Here is a 20,630-nt window from a genome sequence, read left to right as displayed (position 1 = left end):
GATCACAGGCTTGAATGGCTGGAGGTGACCTTTCCACTGTACACAGATAAATTTAAGAAAGATGCCACTTATGCACGTGGGTTTCTGACAGGAAACATATGAAGCCCTCATGCTGACAACATACGCAACTGCTGCCTGCATTCGGTACTTTTTATTTTACCAGAAGTTCTTCATTCTCACCAGAAAATTCAGTAGTGACCCTATTGAGTCTTTATTTGGAACTCTGGGGCGATCACTGGGCTGCAATGATCAACTGGACATGTGCTCAGTACTGTCAGCACTACAGAAAATTCTGAAGACTGGTATCGCAGCGGCCTTGGAATACAGCAATGTGCTGCATCGTGAAGATGAGGAGCATAGCAGAGCTCTTACGGCTGCATTGCCAAAGGCATCCGATACCACTGATGAGCTGCCAGCAGCAGCTGTTTAAGTATTTGGGCACTTAAATGGGCAGAGTGTCCCTGCAGCTCTCCCTACATTGCAGTTGTCTGCTACTGTTTATGTTTATGTAGGCGGGTACATAGCTCGGGTGGTAAATGGATTGTGAGAAGTGCTGTGTGCTTATTACAAAGCTACCTACTAATCAGCCACTCCAGCAGTTTATGTGGCTGCAGGACAGGGGGGGGGGGGGGCTACTTTATCTGTCAGATAAGCTGCTGTACATTTTAGAAACACTGCAGGTATTTGTGGAAGCAGCTTTGAAGGAGAAGCCACAACTTCATAAGCCATGAAAGACCCTGACAGATGCAGCAGGGCCAGCTATCTCCAGATCACACCTCCTGAAGTGTCCTGTAAGTGATAGAGGACACCATGAAACTTGGGCTGAACTCGTGACAACCAGGTTCATCAGGCCACTGCTGGTCAACTATGGCAGTGCAGTAATGGACAAGAATGACTTGTACAAGCCATTCAGCCAGAAGGCTCTTTCGCAAAAATGTATGAAACTGTAGAGCAGCTGCTTTTGGTTTGAAACCTGTAAATAATACTGCTACCTGTGCGCATAAATTTTGTTTTACTTTAGTTAATATGAATCCATTTATTCTAGCTGTCAGCTGATTTTGATTTCAAACCTGTATATATATACTGCTTCCTGTGCTCCTGAATTTCACTTTTCATGAGTGTCTTATGAATCCTCATTTATTATAGCTATAGGCAGAAAAAGCACAGCATTGCGGATTAATTGTGTAATGATCTGTGTAGTATGCACGTTGCATGAAATGACGAATACTTCACATGCCTCGGCAACCAAATGTCATAATTAGCCATTATGTGTATAGGATAGATCAGCCCTTTAAATAAACTAGAGGGATGTAATGCATATTTATTAGCAAATATTCTGCGTGTGGCAAATAGCGGCGCTCCGCTTAGACAGCGCATTTCGCCGACTTCGCACTCGTTGCCGAGGTGGCCCCGACACCTACGTCAGTGGCACCCCCAGCAATGAGAACAGCGGCACCGTGCAACATCCACGATGGCGCTGCTCTATTCTTATCGGGTTAGGCTGACAGGCAGAGAGTATAGAGGAGGCTATGCTAGTAATTAACAAAAGTTATGGAAGGAAGTGTATACAGTAATTTTTAGTCTTTGTCACATTAGCTGTGTTTGTTAGCAGTGCGTTTGACTAGAAGGGAGCTTTGGCAGCATGGCGTACAGCTTGAAGCAAGGGATTACACAGAGTGGCTTTCTGATTGGTTTCATCAACTATCATCAAAACGGGCTCGCCTTCTAGAAAACGCTCGATATCTTTAAGAAATTCAGCTGTTGAGCTTAGAATAAACTTCTTACAAGGTACAGAAAAACAAAACAGTAGAGGCTTTGCCGGAATGCTATTCATGTTAAATTTAGTCCACAAACGTGTACTTGTGATATTGTCTTCTTAGCTTTGCTCTTTGTCTTCGTCCGAGGAGCTTTTGACCTGAGTCATCATCACACTTGTCTTCGCTTCCTAAAACAATGTAAACCTCTATGTCTGAGCCCTCATAGTCTGAAGAAGAAGATGACGAAGAAATTCTTTTTTTTCCAGAAGACGGGCCAGCGACACACCTAATGCCTCCATTGAAAACAATTTTGCAAACAGAGGTTGCCACACAGGAGACATTCTCCAGCAGAAGAAATCACTGGTCATGTACTGCCATCTGTTGTCCAAAACACCGATTAAGCTGCAGAAGGGCAGCGGATTGGGCGAGTTGGTGTTGCATGGTAACAATAAAATTAAAACAGCGCTAAACGACAGGACCATAATGAGGAGGAGACAAACACGGCGCTGAACTTACAACTGATTTATTTGAAGTAAGAAGTCAACATTTATACGTACAAAACTGGGCACGCATGCGCCTGGTCATACATCGATGATCAGATACAAACTCCGGACAGCCAACATTCGCACGCGTAGCACCTGCCTTGCAATCTACTCTTTATGCAGCAATGCCATTTCTTTCGCTGACAAGATTAAAGATGTTTTGCTAACGCAACTATTAGATTTTCTGATGATATGAAATGCTTCAGCGACTTCTCTGGTAGTCTTGTCACTATGAAAAAATAACAATTTTGTATCGTCAAAGAAAGGTACGCATTTACAAATACTGCAATGCTTTGCCAGGTTAGTGTCATTTTTGTCTAATGAATTGGCATGCTCCATTAGTCTAATATTGATGCAACGGCCTGTCTGGCCTATGTAAGTTTGGCCACAAGATAAAGGAATTTGGTAGACAGCGCCCTTCTTGCAACTGATGTACTTATTGACATGATTTACCTTGGACGCAGCATTCTGTTTAACGCCTTCCTGCTTCCTCTGAACTGCTGCCCCTAATTTACCCAGCTTCATCGGAGCAGAAAAAACGACCCTCACACCATACTTGGCCCGTACTCTCTTAAAACGATGTGACAACGCGTGCTCATAAGGCATGACAACAACTTTTTTCCCCGCGACATTTTCTTTGGGCTGTTCCGAACATTTCAGCGTTTTTATAATCTTATTAGCACCAGCCACAATTACACCAATTGCTGCGGTGTAAGCCAACCAATTAAGCCGCGGACGAACGTCTCATCAAAAATGCTCAAGGGGTGGACAAATGCTGCAAGGACGAGTTGCACTTGTCCTAAATGCTTTGCGAATGTAAGGGGTGGAATGAGCAGGGCTCGTCCAAAACTGCTAAGGGGTTAAGGGTGTCACCTACATACGTAGTGGCACATGCAGCAAAAGTTGGTGTAGACGGGTTTGTTTGTTTGTTTATTTATTTATTTATTAGTTTGTGATACCCTCAAGGTACGTAAGTGTACATTGCAGAGGGGAGGGGCGAGAATACATTCCAAGAGCAAAAAATAAAGGATTAGGTCAAGGAATTTCCAAGAAACAAAAGCAATATAAAAAAACTAGTAATGCATTCATAACAAATAAAACAGACTTACATAATATGAAAATACAGAAAGAGTACACTTTAGCTAGCAGACAATGTTCACGAATAAGTAGATAGTTATGCCATTTGCCACCATACATTATTTTTTGTTGATTAGTGCATTCTTAAAAAGAGTGGGGTCACTGATGCTTACTAATGATGTACTAATAATGTAGGTAGATTATTCCAGTCGACTGAAGTCCTAGGAAGGAATGATTGTGAGCATGCGACGGTGTCATGACGGGGTACCTTAACTTTATGTAAGTGATCACAACGAACGGAATAATAAGGCGCAGGTTGAATCCAAAGAGGGCGGAGAGATGCGTTGTGGTAGTAAATTTTGTGAAAAAGGGAAATGCATGATTCCTTTCTGCGAAGAGGTACTAATGGGATTTGAAGGGTACTCTTTAGTAATTTAACACTAGCAGTGTGATGGTAGTTAGCTAAGATGAATGACAGAACGATCTTGCACTGATTCAATTTTGTTAATTAATGTGAGCTGATGAGGATCTAAAACGGATGAGGCATATTCTAATTGGGGGCAGACGTATGTCATGTGCAACAGCCGTTTTAATAAAACAGGCGCAAGTGAAAAATTTCTCAAGTATCCTAAGGAGCAGTTACCTTTAGATATTACATATTGTACATGCTGCTTTCAAGAAAGATCGCTAGTTATATGAATGCCAAGATAACGGTAGCATGTGTGGGGATGCGCGACTCTCGCGCGTCCCCTATGGCGCGTCTCCTGTAATCCGGCTTCGCCGCGTGGCCTGCGTGATGCCCGCGGCGGTCGATGTGGTTGGGGCGCAGGGCGAGAGATGGCGCGAGTGATGCGCTGCTAATGCCGCTGCACGGCAGGGTTACTTGGGGACGCAGGGGAGAACAGGCGGTCTCTTCCCCGGTGGGTCGGCGAACAGCGTGGACGTCCCGCGCGCGCGTGCGCCGACCCATGCTTCTGCGATACCGTCTCGCGTGGCCGCCTTGGAACGCGCCACCGTCTGCGTGACCGTACACGCGAATGACCAGGCGTTGGGATCCAGCATGGGGCGAACATATTCGCTCGCTGTCCGGTCGCGGTGAGCCGGACTGCTAGATTTGTCGCGCGCCAATCGGCATGTTTTGTGGATAGCAACTCGGCTAGCAGGCATTGATCTATGAAAGGTGCAATAAATGCCCTCGTGATTGTTTGCACTACTGTGTTGTCGTTCCTTTGTCCCAAGAGCACGGTTGAAGAACACCATACATGTAATGGATTGAAGGGGGCAGTCATTAAGGGCGTAGGTACGGCAAGTTGTGTTATAACGAGAAATCTGCATAGATTTGTGTCTAATAATGTTGAGTTCCATGCACCGAGTGAGGCGCCAATTAGATATGTTATTTAAATCGTATTTAAGGGTAGCTATATCAGATGCATTAGTTATTTTTCTATATTTAACACAGTCGTCAGCGAATGAACAAATTTATGAGGAAATGTTATGAGGTAAATCATTAATATATATAAAAAATTAAAGACAACCAAGAACAGACCCTTGTGGAACACCGGATTCAACTGGAGCCGCATTAGATGTGGATGCATTAGTTACAACAAATTGAGAACGAGACAAAAGGAACGATTGGATCCAGCTAAGTAGTCTCGGGTCAATGTTGAGTGCGCTTAGTTTGTGTAGTAGCAGTAGATATTTGACCTTGTCAAAAGCTTTAGAAAAATCCAAAAATATGCAATCAGTCAAAAAACTGCTATCAAGACATACATGTAAGTCATTAGCAAAAGTTACCAGCTGAGTCTCACAAGAATTTGCGAAAGCCATGTTGACTGTTATGGAAAAAATTATTTTTTTAAAGAAAGTTGGCAAGGTTAGAAAATATGATGTGCTCCATAATTTTGCACGGTACTGAGGTAATTCATATGGGCCTGTATTTAAAAGGAGCTTGAGTTTCGCCATATTCATGGATAGGAATAATCTTTGCTGTTTTCCAGTCATGAGGCAAGTATGAAGACAGGTGCGAATGTTAAAAAATGCTCTCTAAGATGATAGAGGAATACTCACTAGTCCTTTTTAGAAATTTGGTCGTGATTTCGTCTATTCCACAAGAAGACGTAAGCTTAAGAGTGTCTATTATTTTTTTATGCCAATAGAGTTAAAAATTACGGGATCCATAGGAAAAAAATTGCATCATGATAGCCTTGGAAGGTCGTTATCATGTGCTGAAGGCGTGAAAGCTTTTATAAACACATTATTTAAAATCTTAGCGCAGTGCTGCCGAGGTATAGGCTCGCCAGAAGACGTGTTAAGTGATATAATTTTAGATGCACTAGGCCTTACTACATTCCAGAAGCTTCTTGCATTATTTATGAGCATGTTCGGAAGGGTATTATTGAAAAAAGAAAATTTTGTATTCATTATTGCAGATGAGTAGGCCGAGGCAGCTTCTTTTAGGCAGACCATTTAGCCTGGCTTTGCATGCACTTAGCTGTGCGAAAAAGAAGTTTTTTTCTGTTAGATAGGCACTTCTAAGATTCAGTATACCACGAAGCATTGCTATTAGAAAAAAACGCACCTCTTCGGAATAAACTTGTTAACAAGATCGAGAATTTTTTCTTTGAATATATTCCAGTTAGTATCCAGTGAGCGCTCAGCAACGTTAGGCAGGAAATTATCAAGAAAGAGAGCAAGTTCGTAGTTGGTAGCTGTGGAGTTGCCGTTTTTATAATCACAAATGGTTTTAATAGTGTTTTGGGACGGTAGAATTGCCAGGCTAATGAAAAAATGCAAGACTTTGTGATCGCTCAAGCCGGCTGAATGTGTAACCTTAGATATGATATCTGTTGATGACGTTAAAACAAGATCTAAAAGAGAGGATGTGGTGTTCGTTACACGTGTAGGGGAAGTAACAACCTGAACCAAGTTGAAATCGGCACATATCTCTACAAAATGCTTTGATTCTGCGGAAGTTGTATTTAATAAAGGACACGTGCCTGACCAGAAAATGTTTGGGAAGTTAAAATTGCCCATAAATAATATTGGCGCTCCCGGGAAGTGAACACTTATCTGGCACAAGCAATCATACATGCTATCGCAAAAAGTAGGGGCTGATGATGGTGGTCAGTAACAAACACTGATCACAACCTTTTTAAAATTTACAGAAATGCAGCACCATACACATTCAATGTTACATGGCATGGCTACAAGGAAACAGTCAAAGTATTCATTAACAGCAATTAAAACACCACCGCCTAGTGTGTTAGCACAATCAGTACGGTAAACATTATATATTTTATTACAGTGTAATAACTCAAGAGTTTGTTACTTTACTCGTCAACCACATTTCGGTTAATGCAATTATGTCTGAATCACAATCATTTATTAGGCTACAGAGATCATCTTTTTAAGGTAAGAAGCTGCGAATATTAGTAAAAAGAACTGGTAGTCTTGATATTATAGGATTGAGGTCCCTTCCCCTCGCGTTATCCTATGGGCGCGCTGTTGGAACATTGCGGCCTGATCTTACGGCTAGGACAGACGCTGCAGCATCATCTGGGATACTACTTAACGGCTTCATTTCATAGACCTTTTGTTCAGTGGCATCGTATCCATAGCATTTTCTACTAATTAGCAGCTTGTTATATCTTAATTTAAATGGTACATTCTGACTTTTTCCGTATTCGATAAGTCTTTCTGGTGTGACGTGTAGCGGGACTGAAATCTTCACTAACAGAGATACTGATTTCTTTTAGCATGGGACGGTTCGATTATATTTCTTCTTTCGTTTTATAGGCAGCAAAATTTACTATCAATGGACGTGACTTTCCTGGAGTCAACCTACCAATACGATGTGCACGCGATATGCTGTCACTATAGTCGGATACAACTTTAGAAAAAAGGGGGCGTTTACTCCTCGGAGGCGGAGGCACACGGTCATCCACCAATGGGCGCGCACTCTGGACTAACTTCATGAGCCGGACAGCCGTTGACTCCGCCGACGGAGAAGATGGCCGCGCACGCTTTGAACTGGGCGAGGTCACGTCAGCTGTGTGCTTCAGCCCCTCGTCAGAGTGAATTACAGAACTGTTTGTGATGGTCTATCATTCTGGAAATATTACTGCAGGCTTACGATGCGGCATTTGTACCGTGTGCGTTTATTCTGAGCCGTGATCTGGCGAAGGAACATTGCAGCAAGCATCGCTGGCGCTGCGCTACGCTTTGCCTGAAAACAGGATCCCGTGGCAACCGCTATTAATACACATCCTGCGTATTTGTTCCATGTTGTTTTCTTTCGCTCCTGAGTGAAGTTACGACAGAAAAGTATTCCAAAGACTGGTGCCTACTGTTAGCGGCAGGTGTGTTCGTGTACTGTGTCTCTGCGTTTTTCGTCGGACGGGGTGAAGTGATGGAGCAAAACCATTCTCAGGAGAAATCATAAAAGTGTGCACGCATGAAACAAACCTATGAGTGTCTCAACAGAAAATATTAGCAGAAGGAGCCTTCTACGCAAAGATTAGTCGCCGTCAACCTAGCGTGAACGATCATTGTCAGCAGTGAGATAGCCGAGCGTCTAGCGACGATGTTTGAGCATTGTGCAGCACCGTCGATTGATTGCTGTCCACCAGTGCTAACTGCAAGCGCAAGCTGTAGAATGCGTGCTGTGAAATTGTGAAAACACAAAACCAAAAAATATAAATTTTATGCTATTTATGACCAAGAGTACTTACTTTAAACGATGAATGAAGCATTTTTGTTCCTTCCTGCCTCGACCGTATTCTCGCCCCAGGTTTGTAATGGTTGCGATAAATGCATTGTTTTATATAAGTACTTCTTCAATAGCAACTGATTCATTTTAAACTTGGAAAACGAGTAGTAGATACAACGTGTACATGTGAACAAGCGCAAAAGCCTTGCAGAGCTGCTCTTTCTACTTTTGTCACTTGCAATGAAGCTGAAGAGCAGACGACGGGCAACGTTGTAGAAGGCACAGGGTTATTTTTCACTCGCGATCCGGCATGTGCTGTAGCACATGAGAGCTCTACTAAACCAGTCATCAAAATACAAAAGTCTTTATTTATACCGAGAATTACGCGTTTCAGGAGCACGATTTTTCGAGCGGGATTATTTTAGTCGCGGAGGCAATCGGCTGTCGCGCTTCTGTCATCTGGGTGGGGCCTCCCCTTTTTTCTAAAGTTGCATCCTACTATAGTTATGCTGAGACTTAGAGTGTTAGTTAGAATGTCCAGTATCTTTTGCTCCGATTGAACAGCGGACTCATTGGAGATGTCCATTAAACCATAAAAAAGTTGATTATTCCTACGAGAGTGGTCTTCCGCATCATCCAATCGGGAGCGTAGGAATGCAGTGTCCATTGCTATACTCCCAACCACTTCACGCACGTTACCGAGTTCATGCTGCCATTTTTCAAAATTACCGGTCTGAATTTTTACAGTCGCAAGTCTTTCTTTAATTTCAGATATCGTATCCGCCACAGTTTCCTGATGCGTTTTTAACTCTGTAATAGTGTCCAGCATTGCTTTTTGTTTATCCTCCATTCTTTTAGACCTTTAATTCAAATCGCGTAAAGTTTTCAGAACTTCAGATAATGTATCTGATCGTTGTTCCCTCGGAGGACCGGGATTACTCTGAACGCCACCGCACAAAAGCAATAACAAAGAATAAAAAGAACCAAGCACTGCTTCTGGCCATGGAAGCATGATTATAAATGGATTGTTGGATTTTAGTCTTGATATGGAAAGGCAAATGACCTGTGGAACGAACAAAAAGATGTGTGAGGCCATCATTCCTGTCGTACGTCCATGCCAACTGAAGATTTCGTTCAGGGTGCCGGCTTTAAGCTGACTCGCTATTGGCCCAGCCAAAGACGTTGAAGATTCGCAGTACACATCAGGTGACAAGTGACCCGTAACGCAATTGCCCTGCCAGAGAAGGGCGGCAGCGCACAGAGACATGGAAGCTGGGAAATCACCCGCCATCGCAGCTTCGTTGCAAGGGTCACCAACTGTACCGTTGCCAGTGAGACACTGGTCTACAGGGAGCATCTCATTTGGTGGCAAGCAACAGTCGCCAGGATAAGATGAGGCAGGCGAGGCACAGATGTCTTGAAAACTTACTTCCGTGGTTAACGAACCGTTGCAGAGCACTCCACCGTGACGAGAAACAGCATGACATTCCCAGCCAAGGACCAGGGCACCGAATAACTGTGGAATGAACAAAAAGATGTGTAAGGCCATCATTCCTGTCGTGCATCCATGCCCACTTGGGTTAACCATTGGGTTAACCAATCACTGGCACATGCTGAATGTTGCTTACCCTAGTACCCAAGTGGGCCCAACGAATGGTTGCAAATTCGGTTTCCTCAGCAGAGCAGCCTGATGCTCTAACCCTTGGACTATGGAGTGCCAGTAACCCGAATTGGTGCGAAAACGGTTAGAAATGGATTGACAAAAAGACAGACCCTTTGAAGTGCTGAAGTACCCTAAGAATGATAATCGCATTAAAATAAGTTCGCAGACCTTCAGGTGCATCAATGTGGTCACCTTCAAAATACTCCCCATTATACACAATACATTGGTTCCACCTCTTCCATTTCTGAAAGCAACCTTGCAAGTCCTCTTCTGTTAAGCACTTCAGTAGTGGTGTCGTTTTCTTTAGAATTATTGTCCCTGAAACGCCACCCTTGGAGCTACCAGTTAGCATTTAGGAAACAAAAAAGAAAGTTTCAGTGGGCTAAATTAGGCAAGTAGGGATGGTGTTGAAGCATTAGAATTGTGTGCCAAGAACGCACGCACTGTCAATTCAGTATGCCCTGGGGCATTATTGTGATGCACAATCCAGCGCCAGCCCTTCTTTTGACAAATTTAGTCGTACACTGTGCACATATCCTTTTGAATGCTTCAGGACCTCCACATAGAAAGCTGCATTGACAGTGTGACCTTCAGATACAAATTCTTAATGTACAATTTTATGGCACTCAAAAACACAATATGCATTGATTTTTGCTTTGTTGTACTGCACTTTTCTTGGCCTTGGCTCGTCTTTCTCTTTACACTGCTTGCTCTGAGACTTCAGCTCGATGTCATATTCGTAAATCAGTTTATTTGTTGGTAACAACACTTTGCAAGAAGTCATCGCTGTCATCTGAAGTTCTCAATACAACATTCTTTTCATCGCAGCTTTTGCTCAGGAGTTCACAGTTTTGGCACCATCTTGGCACTGACCATTTTCCTTTCCATATTTTCTATCAGAACCCAGTGAACGGACGGCTCTCTCAAACCAAGTACTTCAGATATAATTCTAACAGTCATTTGGCAGTTGCTGAGCACAAGAGAATGCACATGATTGATGTTTTCATGTTTGCACGAGGTGGAGGAGCATCTTGATCTTGCATCATCTTTGGGGTCTTCGCAGCCTTCACCTTTCTTTAGAGCATCCTTTCCTTCAGCCTTCTGCCAAATTTCACAAGAAATTTGATATTGAGCCTTTGTTCCATCTGTTCAAGGACCTCTATTTCGACAGAAAGAAAATCGTGTATAAAGTGCGTGCACAAAATTCTGCCTTTTTATACAGCAGTCCATCACATACTAGAGGTCAAGTGGAGAGAGTGGTGCCACTACACCCTCTGGCACTTTTTTTTGCTGACTCGCGCATGAACTTTTTGGACATACCTTATATGTGCAATTGGAGGGCTGTGACTTACACATGAGGTAGTTCACAATGGTGGTTTAAGCAAGTGCTACCGACCACATTCGTTGTATGAGGAGGAAGTGAAGGAAAAAAAGGTGCAGTATGATGCTGCAATATTTTAACGTTAATTATTCAGTTGATTGCCTTAGCAAAGTGATGGGTGTGGGGAGTAAAAAACTGAGGGGCTCGATTTTTTTGTAGTTACAACCGTCTAGAGCAAGCTAACAGTGAAGCCAGGGAAAACATGGGGGAAACTAATTTAGTTTTTTTGAAATGTAGAAATCGTAAGAAAAATAAAAGCTAACCAAAATATGTCTACCTACTTTCCTAAGGTGTGAGCCGCACCCATGTCTTCAATTGACGTCATGTGGGCTATGCCTTTCAAGCTACTGGGGCGGCCGTCTCCAGTGGCCGCCCCAGTATTCTCTTTGGCACAGGGTCAGCCCTAGGAATGCTAGCCAACGCCAGATACCATGTGTATTGTGAAACAATGAAGCAGGAGGCACTAATCTGGATTGATTTCAGCGTAGCAGCTAAATAATCTTGAGATGGGTGCCAGATAGCTGAAGCAAATTGAAGTTGAGGTTGGATGGATGTTGCATATGCTAACTTTTTTTACTTCTGGGGATGCATTTTTCAACGAAGGTTGCATGTGAGGCTTGTTGGTGCATCATATTAAATGCCACTGGAGTAGCGCATATTGAAAGTTAGCGCTGCATGTGTATGTGTGTTTCTGTGCCCCTTCGTCCCATTTTATATGCGCTACGCCAATGGCATTTTTCACATTTATTTGCAGATTCCTGGGCATGCGCACCACTTCGGAATGAATTGTTTCTATGTTTGTTATCCAAGAGAGCGATGGCATCACATTAAAATACTTGTAAGATGAAGCGGTGCTCATGTGGATTGAGTTAATGTGATAGGTAAGCTGAAGAGCACTGTGCTTGTGGGTAAATAACATCAACCTACATTTTAATAAGTTGATGAGGCATATGCTATTTGTCACACCATGATTAAGTGGTATCAAGATCACATTGCAGGCAAATAGCTGTTGCAACAGTCTTGTAAACTACAGTGATCTGCAGAAAGTCTTAGTTTGCAATATATACGTTTGTAGGCAAAATCACTCACATAGATTGGGCATAACAAAGGGCATAACAGACAAGTGCCTTGAGGAACGCCTGAAGGTGACTTTGGTATAGATGAGCGGTAGTGTTTTGTCAAAGTGTATTGCGTGCCCTGGATAGGAGCTGTTCAATCCAGCCGGATGAATGAATGAATGCCAAATTATTACACTTGAACCTCATTATAATGAAAGGGGATGTGACAAAATAATGAGTATAACGATGTAAACTAAGTTCCCCTTGAAATCCTTAGAAATCCATGTATGATCCATGAACTAGATTTGTCTCCAAAATAAAAAAATAGCCGACCAATGCACACTGAGTACATGGCTTTCTGCGGGGTTCGGTACTTTTTCACGGCAGTTAAAAATTCCCGCATTCCTGCATCGAATGCATCATCGAGTAACACTGGTCCTTATCATCGCCCTGCGTAGCTGTGCACTTGCGCACAAGCAGCAACTGACGATCGCACTTGTCCACTGACCTCTATGGCTTAGTGCATTCACTTCGGTGCGGAGCGCCGCGCAGGCAGGCATAGCTGGGCATGGCCTCTAAGATCCCCCTGTGCAGCCTCGGATGTCACATGCAAGCAGCTCTAGTTGTGCCATGCTGTACGGCTATGCGCAGTCGTGGGAAAGATTAGTGCATCCGCTTCTCCATTTCTATACTGCACGCTGCACAGGCAGCCACAGCTTGGCCTGACCTTGGAGACCTCCCCAATGCAATCTCGAGCGTCGCACCCAGTCTGTGCATTCACTTCTCCCTCTCCCTGCGGCATGCCACGTGGGCTGGCAAGTGAACATGGCCTCTGAAATCGCATTGGCATTCGTGCAATCTTGGAAGCCTCGAGCTGGCCGAGCCAAGCCGGTGCAGCAAAGTTCACTTGCCTCTCGATCACACAGCAGAGCACTGTGTTGTGTGTCATCTGCTGCTCGACCACGACAAGCCAAGTGGAAGGCAGACGTGAAAGCCTGTCCCAATGGAACAGAAGATGGCTATCTAAAGGCTGTCACATCAGGTGCTAAGTCACGTGGGACACACGCCGAAGAATCTTTTGTTGTTCAAATTTCATATCATGTGTGGCTGTGTAACATGGTTCTGTGGACCATAAAGCCGTTGTATTATTTCCATGCTTACAGTTGTGCACACTGTTGAGCATGTATTGCATTAAATGGCAATCATGGATATAACGAAGTAATTTTGGCTCCTCCTTCAACTTCGTTATAGCGAGGTTCGAGTGTATCACAAAACTCGTTCTTTGACCATTGTGGAGTGAGAAGCAAAGTGTGTAACCGGGCTAGCTGGTACTAATTCGTTGTAAACAGGAGCGAATCAATAGAAGTCTCTTTCTGTCCTCTGTTTGTTAATGCGATGTTTACAGTGGAGAGAGAGATGGGCATACTTGCCAACTCTCCTGAATTGTAAAGTATGGCTCATTCTATAATGTTACTAATGTTTCATAAAGTTTTTTGAAAAATAAATTACTCTTCATGAAAATTTTCTAAAACTGTTGAAAGATGGTGCTGCGCAAGATTGCTAAAAGGCATACAAAACATGGCCGCCCAAGCACTCTGTACAGATGGTTAACCAGCGAAGCTGAAATGTGAGGCCCTGATGTTGATCACTGCGTTAATCTCGACGGTTCATCAAACGATGTCTTGGTAGGCTGCCGGATCCTCGGTACGCATTTGCTGCTTGCGTTGGGCTCCACGAGCCTGTTCTTGTACTGAGCATTGGCACAGCATCGATGAGCTTGTTCCCGATTCTGCTCGTGGCATTGCTGATCGAAAGCTGCCTGCTCCTCAGGAATATGTATGATGCATGGCCTGCCCATTTCAGAGCCAGAGAGAAACTGCAGTGCAGGCACTTGGCTGCGACAGAGTGCAACGACGTCACAACTGGCGCAGCCAATCGCGCGCCTCTCTAGGTACGTTCGATTCGCCTGCACCACCTGAACCAGTTCACGAGGTGCTGCACCTCGCTGTTCGTTTCAGCAGTGCAGCAATGGCACCCGCTGACCCACGCCATTTTTTTCAAAAGGTGCTGGAAAGGTGCAGATCTGATTCATGATTTTGCTGCACCCACTCTACTGTCGGTGCTGATTTTTTGCAGGCATACAGCTGCGAAGCAGCAGTGTAGCATACGACGCAGCAGACGGGCACGAGCGCCGTAAAGCCCTGCTTATGCACGTCTGATGTGTCTACGCAAGTGTGGTGTGTATTTACGCCCCAGTAGCCGATCATACCTACAATGCAGGACCTCTGAAACACGCATTCCGTGAATGTTAGTTGGGCATAACATAATGTCTGCACCGCATCTGCACCTTGGCATACGTTTTGAGTGCTGCGCTGTGCCTGCACCGCAGAAATCGAGCTTCACAATTTCTGAACAACTCGTAAATTGCCGTGAACTGGTACACAGTGGTGCAGGCAAATCGAAGGGACCTTCTCTCTTGCTCTTTATTTATTTATTTTTTCACACATGTGCACGGTGTTGCGCCGGAGGAGTTTTTGGCATACAGGGGTACAGACAGACAAACGGATGAATTGGTTAGCCATACACTGCTTCGCTGTAGAAAGGTAGCAGTTTCGCCCGAAAGGCGAAGCCTCGATTGCGTTTGCAAATTAGTGGACAACTGTATGAAGTTAGGATAGTAGTTTATCGGCTGTATAAACTTGTAAACATAGGCATACTAACTAAATTAACAAGCGGGGTGTCACGCACGCACAAGAAAACATGAACACATCTCACTTGATGATCGTGGAAACTCGCTGTAAAAATGCTGGAACGAGAAAGTACGGCAGGAGCAGCGAGCCAGTTGACCTTTGTGCTGCGTCTCACATCACCGCGAACTAAGCCGTGGAAACAGCACGTGGTGGACTGTGTCCCTGCCGCAGATGGATATCAAGATACAATGGCCCAGGCTGCCTGGAGTAGAACGCTCCTCCCATCCCTCTCTAACTTCTTCATGGCGCCTTGTGTGCGATGGAAAATGGCGCACTTCCTCCCCGCTTCCCTCCTTTGCCTGCACGAGATTGAGTCACGATCGCCAGTTCACCTGCGCATGCTTTCACTCGCACATACAGCATACGGCATGTGGTGACGATTTTATCGCCTTTGGACTTTATATGGAACCTCATAATGACACCGATGGCAGAAATGCACCTGGAGTGTCCAGATAATTGCTATTGCAATATAATAAATTGTTATTATACTTACATCACCAATTTTAATAGAAACACAACATGTGATACAAGTTTACCAGGGATTTACCCCCTTTGAAGAGGTTTATGAAGACAAGTTCCTGAAGCAGGCAAGATCGGCATCAGCAAAGCTGTTGAAAAAGTCGCCATGCTCTAAAAACAAAGTTGTCAGTCTCTGTTGTTCCTTGTTTGCTGGTGCTTGTGTGCCGCATGTAAAGGCAAATATGATTGTCAATGAAGTGTGTATGCAATGTTACGATCGGCAAGTGGGGGCAGCAACCTTCGAACCTTTCCTGCTTCCCTGAGACAAATTGCTTCAGCTTGATGAAGCTCACAATAAGTCCCACCAGCATCGCCCAGATGTCAACAAGGGCGACATAGACAGGTTAACAAAGAAGCTCCCTTCAAGGTGACGATGACCACCTGCCCACTTATTGATTCAAGGGGCCATCTATCGTCTTGTGTGGCAGTGGCGTCGACATCAGGTTCCAATATTTACACGTGGTTTCCACAGGTTCCACAGATTTCCACCCCCTCTCCCCTTTAGAAGCACTCGACCTATATATACTGTGCTGAGGAAAGCATATGTCACCTTGAAAAAGACAAGTGCATTTGCCAAAATGTTTGCTCCCGCTTTTACTTTGTTCTTGTTTTGCTCGTCGTCTTGAATTTCTATCTCCCGCCTTCCCCATGTTTTCCCCAGACTGTGTGGGTAAGACAGTGACGCGGGCCGACAAAATGTGTAACGGTCAGCATGAAGTACGAGAAGGCTCCAACATAAGTTCAAGGAAAAAGTTCCGTACAAAGAAGCGTTTTATTGATCGGAATCTATCAAAGGAGTGTGACGCGGCCTAAGAAAGTGAAAATTGTCAAACAGCAAGAGCGGGGCGCAAGAAAGGAAAGGTGCAGTCGTCATTGATGACATTTTCATATCAAGTGCATTTGAGCCACTGGTCAAAAAGAGACAGAGAAGCATGTTCTGCGCGAACGCGAACAAAGGGCACAGGGCAATTATGTTCTCTGTCATTCTGTTGTTCTTTTCGGTGTGCAGCATGCGGTGTGCAGGAGCACAAGGTGGCAGGATGAGACGAGGTAGTAGGGAGACTTGATGCAGTCAGACGACTTCATGAGGAACGCATGTTGCCAGGATGCAAATTGGCAGGAGGTTGTAACGTCTGGAAAGAGCTGATAGAATGTCAGGCCTTTTGTTGTTTCTGGACAACCAGAATAGCTTTCATGGCACAACCACCTCGAGTATGGCTCAAAAGTATGAGTCCGTCATAAGATAACCGGAACTATAGGCAAAAGGAACGGTTACATAGAAACAAACGTTTTTTGTTTGTTTATTTTTGAGCATTTGAGAATTTTCCTGATTCGGGACTAGAGTTTCTGTCATTAGCAAGTTACCAGCTTTGTTTATGTTTTTGTTTGAGAGATTCTGAAATTTGAAAGATGGGTTTTCTGTAAAGATTTAGTTTGTGAAGTGTTTCTTAGTGAGTAAGGCTTCTTTTTTCGTGAGTGACCTGAAACGCCAAGGTCATTTGTTAAAGGCCTTGAGTAATGTGCATGTGTATTAGTTAACCTTTACTAGAAGTGTTTCTGTAGTTTTTATTTTTATATTGAGCGCGTTGGTTTTCAATGAATGCATAGTTTGCACTGAGAACATTTGGTACCTTACCATTAGCGCACATCCTTTTCGGACAGAAGGAAACAGAATGATTGTTGTCGGGTCACTTGTGCGGGGCGAGAGCGGCAGCATTCTGAGTTTTCTATTATGCATGCGGGGAAGTAGTTAATTGCAAACACATCTTTTTAAGGTTCTTGGGAGTCCGTAAGTTATGCAAGTTTAATTTTGTTGTTCATTTTCGGCATGTCCTGCAAGGACAAAACGGAAAGAAAACATATGCGTGAGATGCAAGTACTCATTCAGTTGTGACCGAAGCTAACGCGATTTTGATTACGTATCCATAGAGTATGAACAGGCTGTTCATGAAGTGAGGCTACCTAAGGGGTTTTGAGGCATTGTTTATGTAGAGCCTTCTGTTTAGTTGTACGTATACTTTGCTCTTGTGCAGCACGACAGTCAGATTTGGTTGAACTCAAAAGGAACGTGAGCGCTTGCTTTAGCGGCACAAATTTTTTTGTGGTCAAAATTTGCAGTCCCCGGTTGACCGGCCTATATTAAATTTTAGTATGAAGCCTGGTGAGTTAACAGCTGATTCAGGGCATTTGCACGCTGTGTGGTACTGTGTTGCTGGGATTGACTCTTCCGTGCAGGTTGTTACGTAATTGGTGGCAGCATTCCGAGTTTGCAGTTGCAGAGAGCCAAGCCATCTTTTCGTCACCAGCCACTCTCATCCTGACCAGCAGTTGTTAGCTCTGGCCAGTCAAGATTTTTCGGGCCATGGAGTAGCTGTTACAATAGGCCAGTAGGGGCTGCAACGTTAGAACCTCTCCTGCTTTCCCAAGACGAGTACATCTCACCAGCATCGCCCAGATGTCAATGAGGCCCGACATAGGCTGTGATGGGTCAACAAAGAAGTTCCATTCAAGGTGACGATGACCACCAGCCCACTAATTGATGTAAGGGGCCACCATGGTTGCCATGTGGTTGCGCCATACCCACGGGCGATTGTGCAACATTCGGGGCAGAGTCCGGAGGAACAGTGAGACGTAAGGAAGGGATTTTGCCAATGATTCTACAATTATGATTGGCCAAGGCACAGTCATCAGATTCCCTAGTCTAGTCAGCTAGAGAAGATGATGGTTTTAAGAGAGGACACCTTTGATGCAGTGAGTGTGCTGAGGTGTCCTGATGTGCTCTCCCATAAAGATGTAGTCTGCTCTGACAATGTAGCTCGGGCTACAAGAACGATGTGCTGTGCTCCCTGCTCCAGCCAGTACGAGTATCTCTTGTTCTGTAATCGAGTTTGCCTCTTCTGTGCAAATGAAACCCTTGTTACGTTCCTTCAACATCTCGACCTCGTACTCATCTTGGAAGAAGCAACCCTCGTCAAGAAAGCTCAGACAACGACGTGGGCCCGCCTAGCCTCTGTATAACGCCCTGGTAGCATAAGCCAGTTACCAATTAAGAGACGCACCGACAGCATAGTGTAGAGAGCGAGCCTCATTGTGGCGCTGGAGACCACGACCCCCAAATCCTACTCAGCAACAATGTAGGTGCTGAGAGAAAACTTGGTGCTGTGAGGGTGAAGTTATGGGGGCAGCATGTGGAAGTCTCCTTGCTTATAGGCATTGTCTCACTTCAACCAGTGCAAGTGAGCACAGGTAGTGACTCTGCTTGGAGCCCTATTTAGTGTATGACAGAGGGCCTACAAATGTGCTTCATTTTTGTTAAATGCTGTGTCATGTTCTGCGTTTTCTCTTTCGTGTTGTTGTAAGAGCTTGCATGCCAAGCCGCACAGAGCATTGTAGTACCCACCAAGAAGTGAAGCAGAGTTGTTAAAATGTTGCTGCTATATTTTTGATGGTGTTCAGGCTGATAGGCATGCATGAGGGTTGTAACCGCAAGTGTTTTTTTCTCTCCTTGTTTGCAGGACTAAGTTGTGAGATTGACATCCAGCGGACAATTCAGATGGTGCGCATGCAGAGGTCTGGCATGGTGCAGACTGAGGCCCAGTACAAGTTTGTGTACTTGGCTGTGGAGCACTACATTGAGACGCTGCAGCAGCGAATGCAGGCTGAACAGGTATGCTTTCATGAGGTTCAATACTTGGCTTCTGTGGCTGCATTTTCATGGTGGCGGAACACTTAGTTACTGTGCTTTGTGTGCACGTTAAAGAACCCGGGTGGCCAAAATTGATCTAGAGCCTTCCACTACGTCTCTCATGGCCTCAGTGCATTGCTGTAGGACATCAAAAGGGCCCTGCAGCAATCTTAAAGCTTTCTTTGGCGCTTTCACCCATTTTTGTGGTCAGTGGTTGGAGGTTGGGCGCCACCAATGCAAAGGGCCAGTAATGGAAGTGCTGTGCCAATTGTGCCGTCTTGTGCCAAACCACCGAGCTGCACCAACTTGCACCAAAACACTAACTTTGAATGAAGTTGCCGAATTTTTCGTGATGTTCGTGTTCAGTGACAACCACACCATGTTTTGGCTAGCATTTAGCGCTAGAGCGAACCCAGGGCAATCAGTTCGGCATCGGTGTTATTGGAGTGTGGGTGTGTTTGGTGGCACATTGTTACTTGGCTGCAGGAAAATGAAAATCCTTTGTGCCATAAAATGCATTAAGAATGCTTTATATAAGTCTTGCACGTTTTCGTAATATTCAGACCAGCTAACGATGATTTGAACTGACGCTCCTTTTATACCAATCGGGAAAGAAAGCCATGCTCTCAGCTAAATGAATAAGTCATAAGGTTATACATTTTAGGGCTCGCTTGTATACCCATTGATAAATCTGTGGCGATTAATAGCAAACGGCATGCTTGTAACATTAAAATATATTTAACACGTATACCACGTCTGGTTACCAGAAGGGTAGTGCGGCACACTGACAAAGGAGCTGCTTGCTTTCATGAAACTTCTTGACCAGAAATATTCAATGGACACTGTATTCGTCACTCGAATTTGCACTCCAGGTACTCTGTATTCTGCAAAACTGCACCATACAAAATCAGGCTTTTGCAGCTGCAGAACGCAAACTGAAGATGTAAACTTTCAGTTTTAGTTTACCCTGTTTGGCAAATGGCAGTTGTATAACTAAAATGTATGTAATGGCAGACCGTACAACTGAATAAATAAATAAGTAGTATAAATAGATAAATAAAAAAATAAATAGATAAATAGATAAATAAGTAAGTAAATAAATAAATGGTCAGAGAGTACGCAAACGACAGAAATTGCGTTCGCGGCAGTGATGTTCCCGACGTGACTTGTGCAGATGAAGTCCAAAAATATTTAGAAGAAATTGTTTGGCATTCAAAATAATGGTTATGTTTTACATTGACTTATGGCTAAGCCCGAATAATCGAGTGAACGCTTTTTTTTCCCTTTATTCTTTTCATAAATGTCAGAGTTCTTTTTTTTCTTTTTTTTTTATTATTGCCAAGTTATGTAGTATACTGGCAAACATGCAATGACCAACAAAGTAACTTCGCATCTGTTCTGTGGCACTCTGCTATGCCAACTGAATGTCACGAAGGATTTAAAGAATGACTGAGGGAATTACGTGGACGGAATTCACTGTTTGTTGATAG

The 20,630-nt window shown here is 44.1% G+C and overlaps 1 protein-coding gene across 5 annotated transcripts in view; it reads left to right on the top strand.

The window, feature by feature from the left end:
- The window catches only part of LOC142575097 (tyrosine-protein phosphatase non-receptor type 11-like), a 251,453-nt gene that overhangs the window by 180,053 nt on the left and 50,770 nt on the right, over positions 1-20,630 (top strand). For 4 of the 5 annotated variants that reach the window (XM_075684088.1, XM_075684092.1, XM_075684089.1 and 1 more), the window contains one exon: positions 18,971-19,122. In XM_075684088.1, the coding sequence (XP_075540203.1) occupies positions 18,971-19,122 (152 nt within the window). Of the gene's footprint in view, positions 1-2,023; positions 2,766-18,970; positions 19,123-20,630 lie in introns of those variants that run through there. The other variant, XM_075684091.1, reaches the window with a different exon arrangement.

The sequence above is a fragment of the Dermacentor variabilis genome, chromosome 3 (genome assembly GCF_050947875.1).
Source record: "Dermacentor variabilis isolate Ectoservices chromosome 3, ASM5094787v1, whole genome shotgun sequence".
Classification (NCBI taxonomy): Eukaryota; Metazoa; Arthropoda; class Arachnida; order Ixodida; family Ixodidae; genus Dermacentor; species Dermacentor variabilis.
This window is presented reverse-complemented; position numbering and strand designations above follow the sequence as displayed.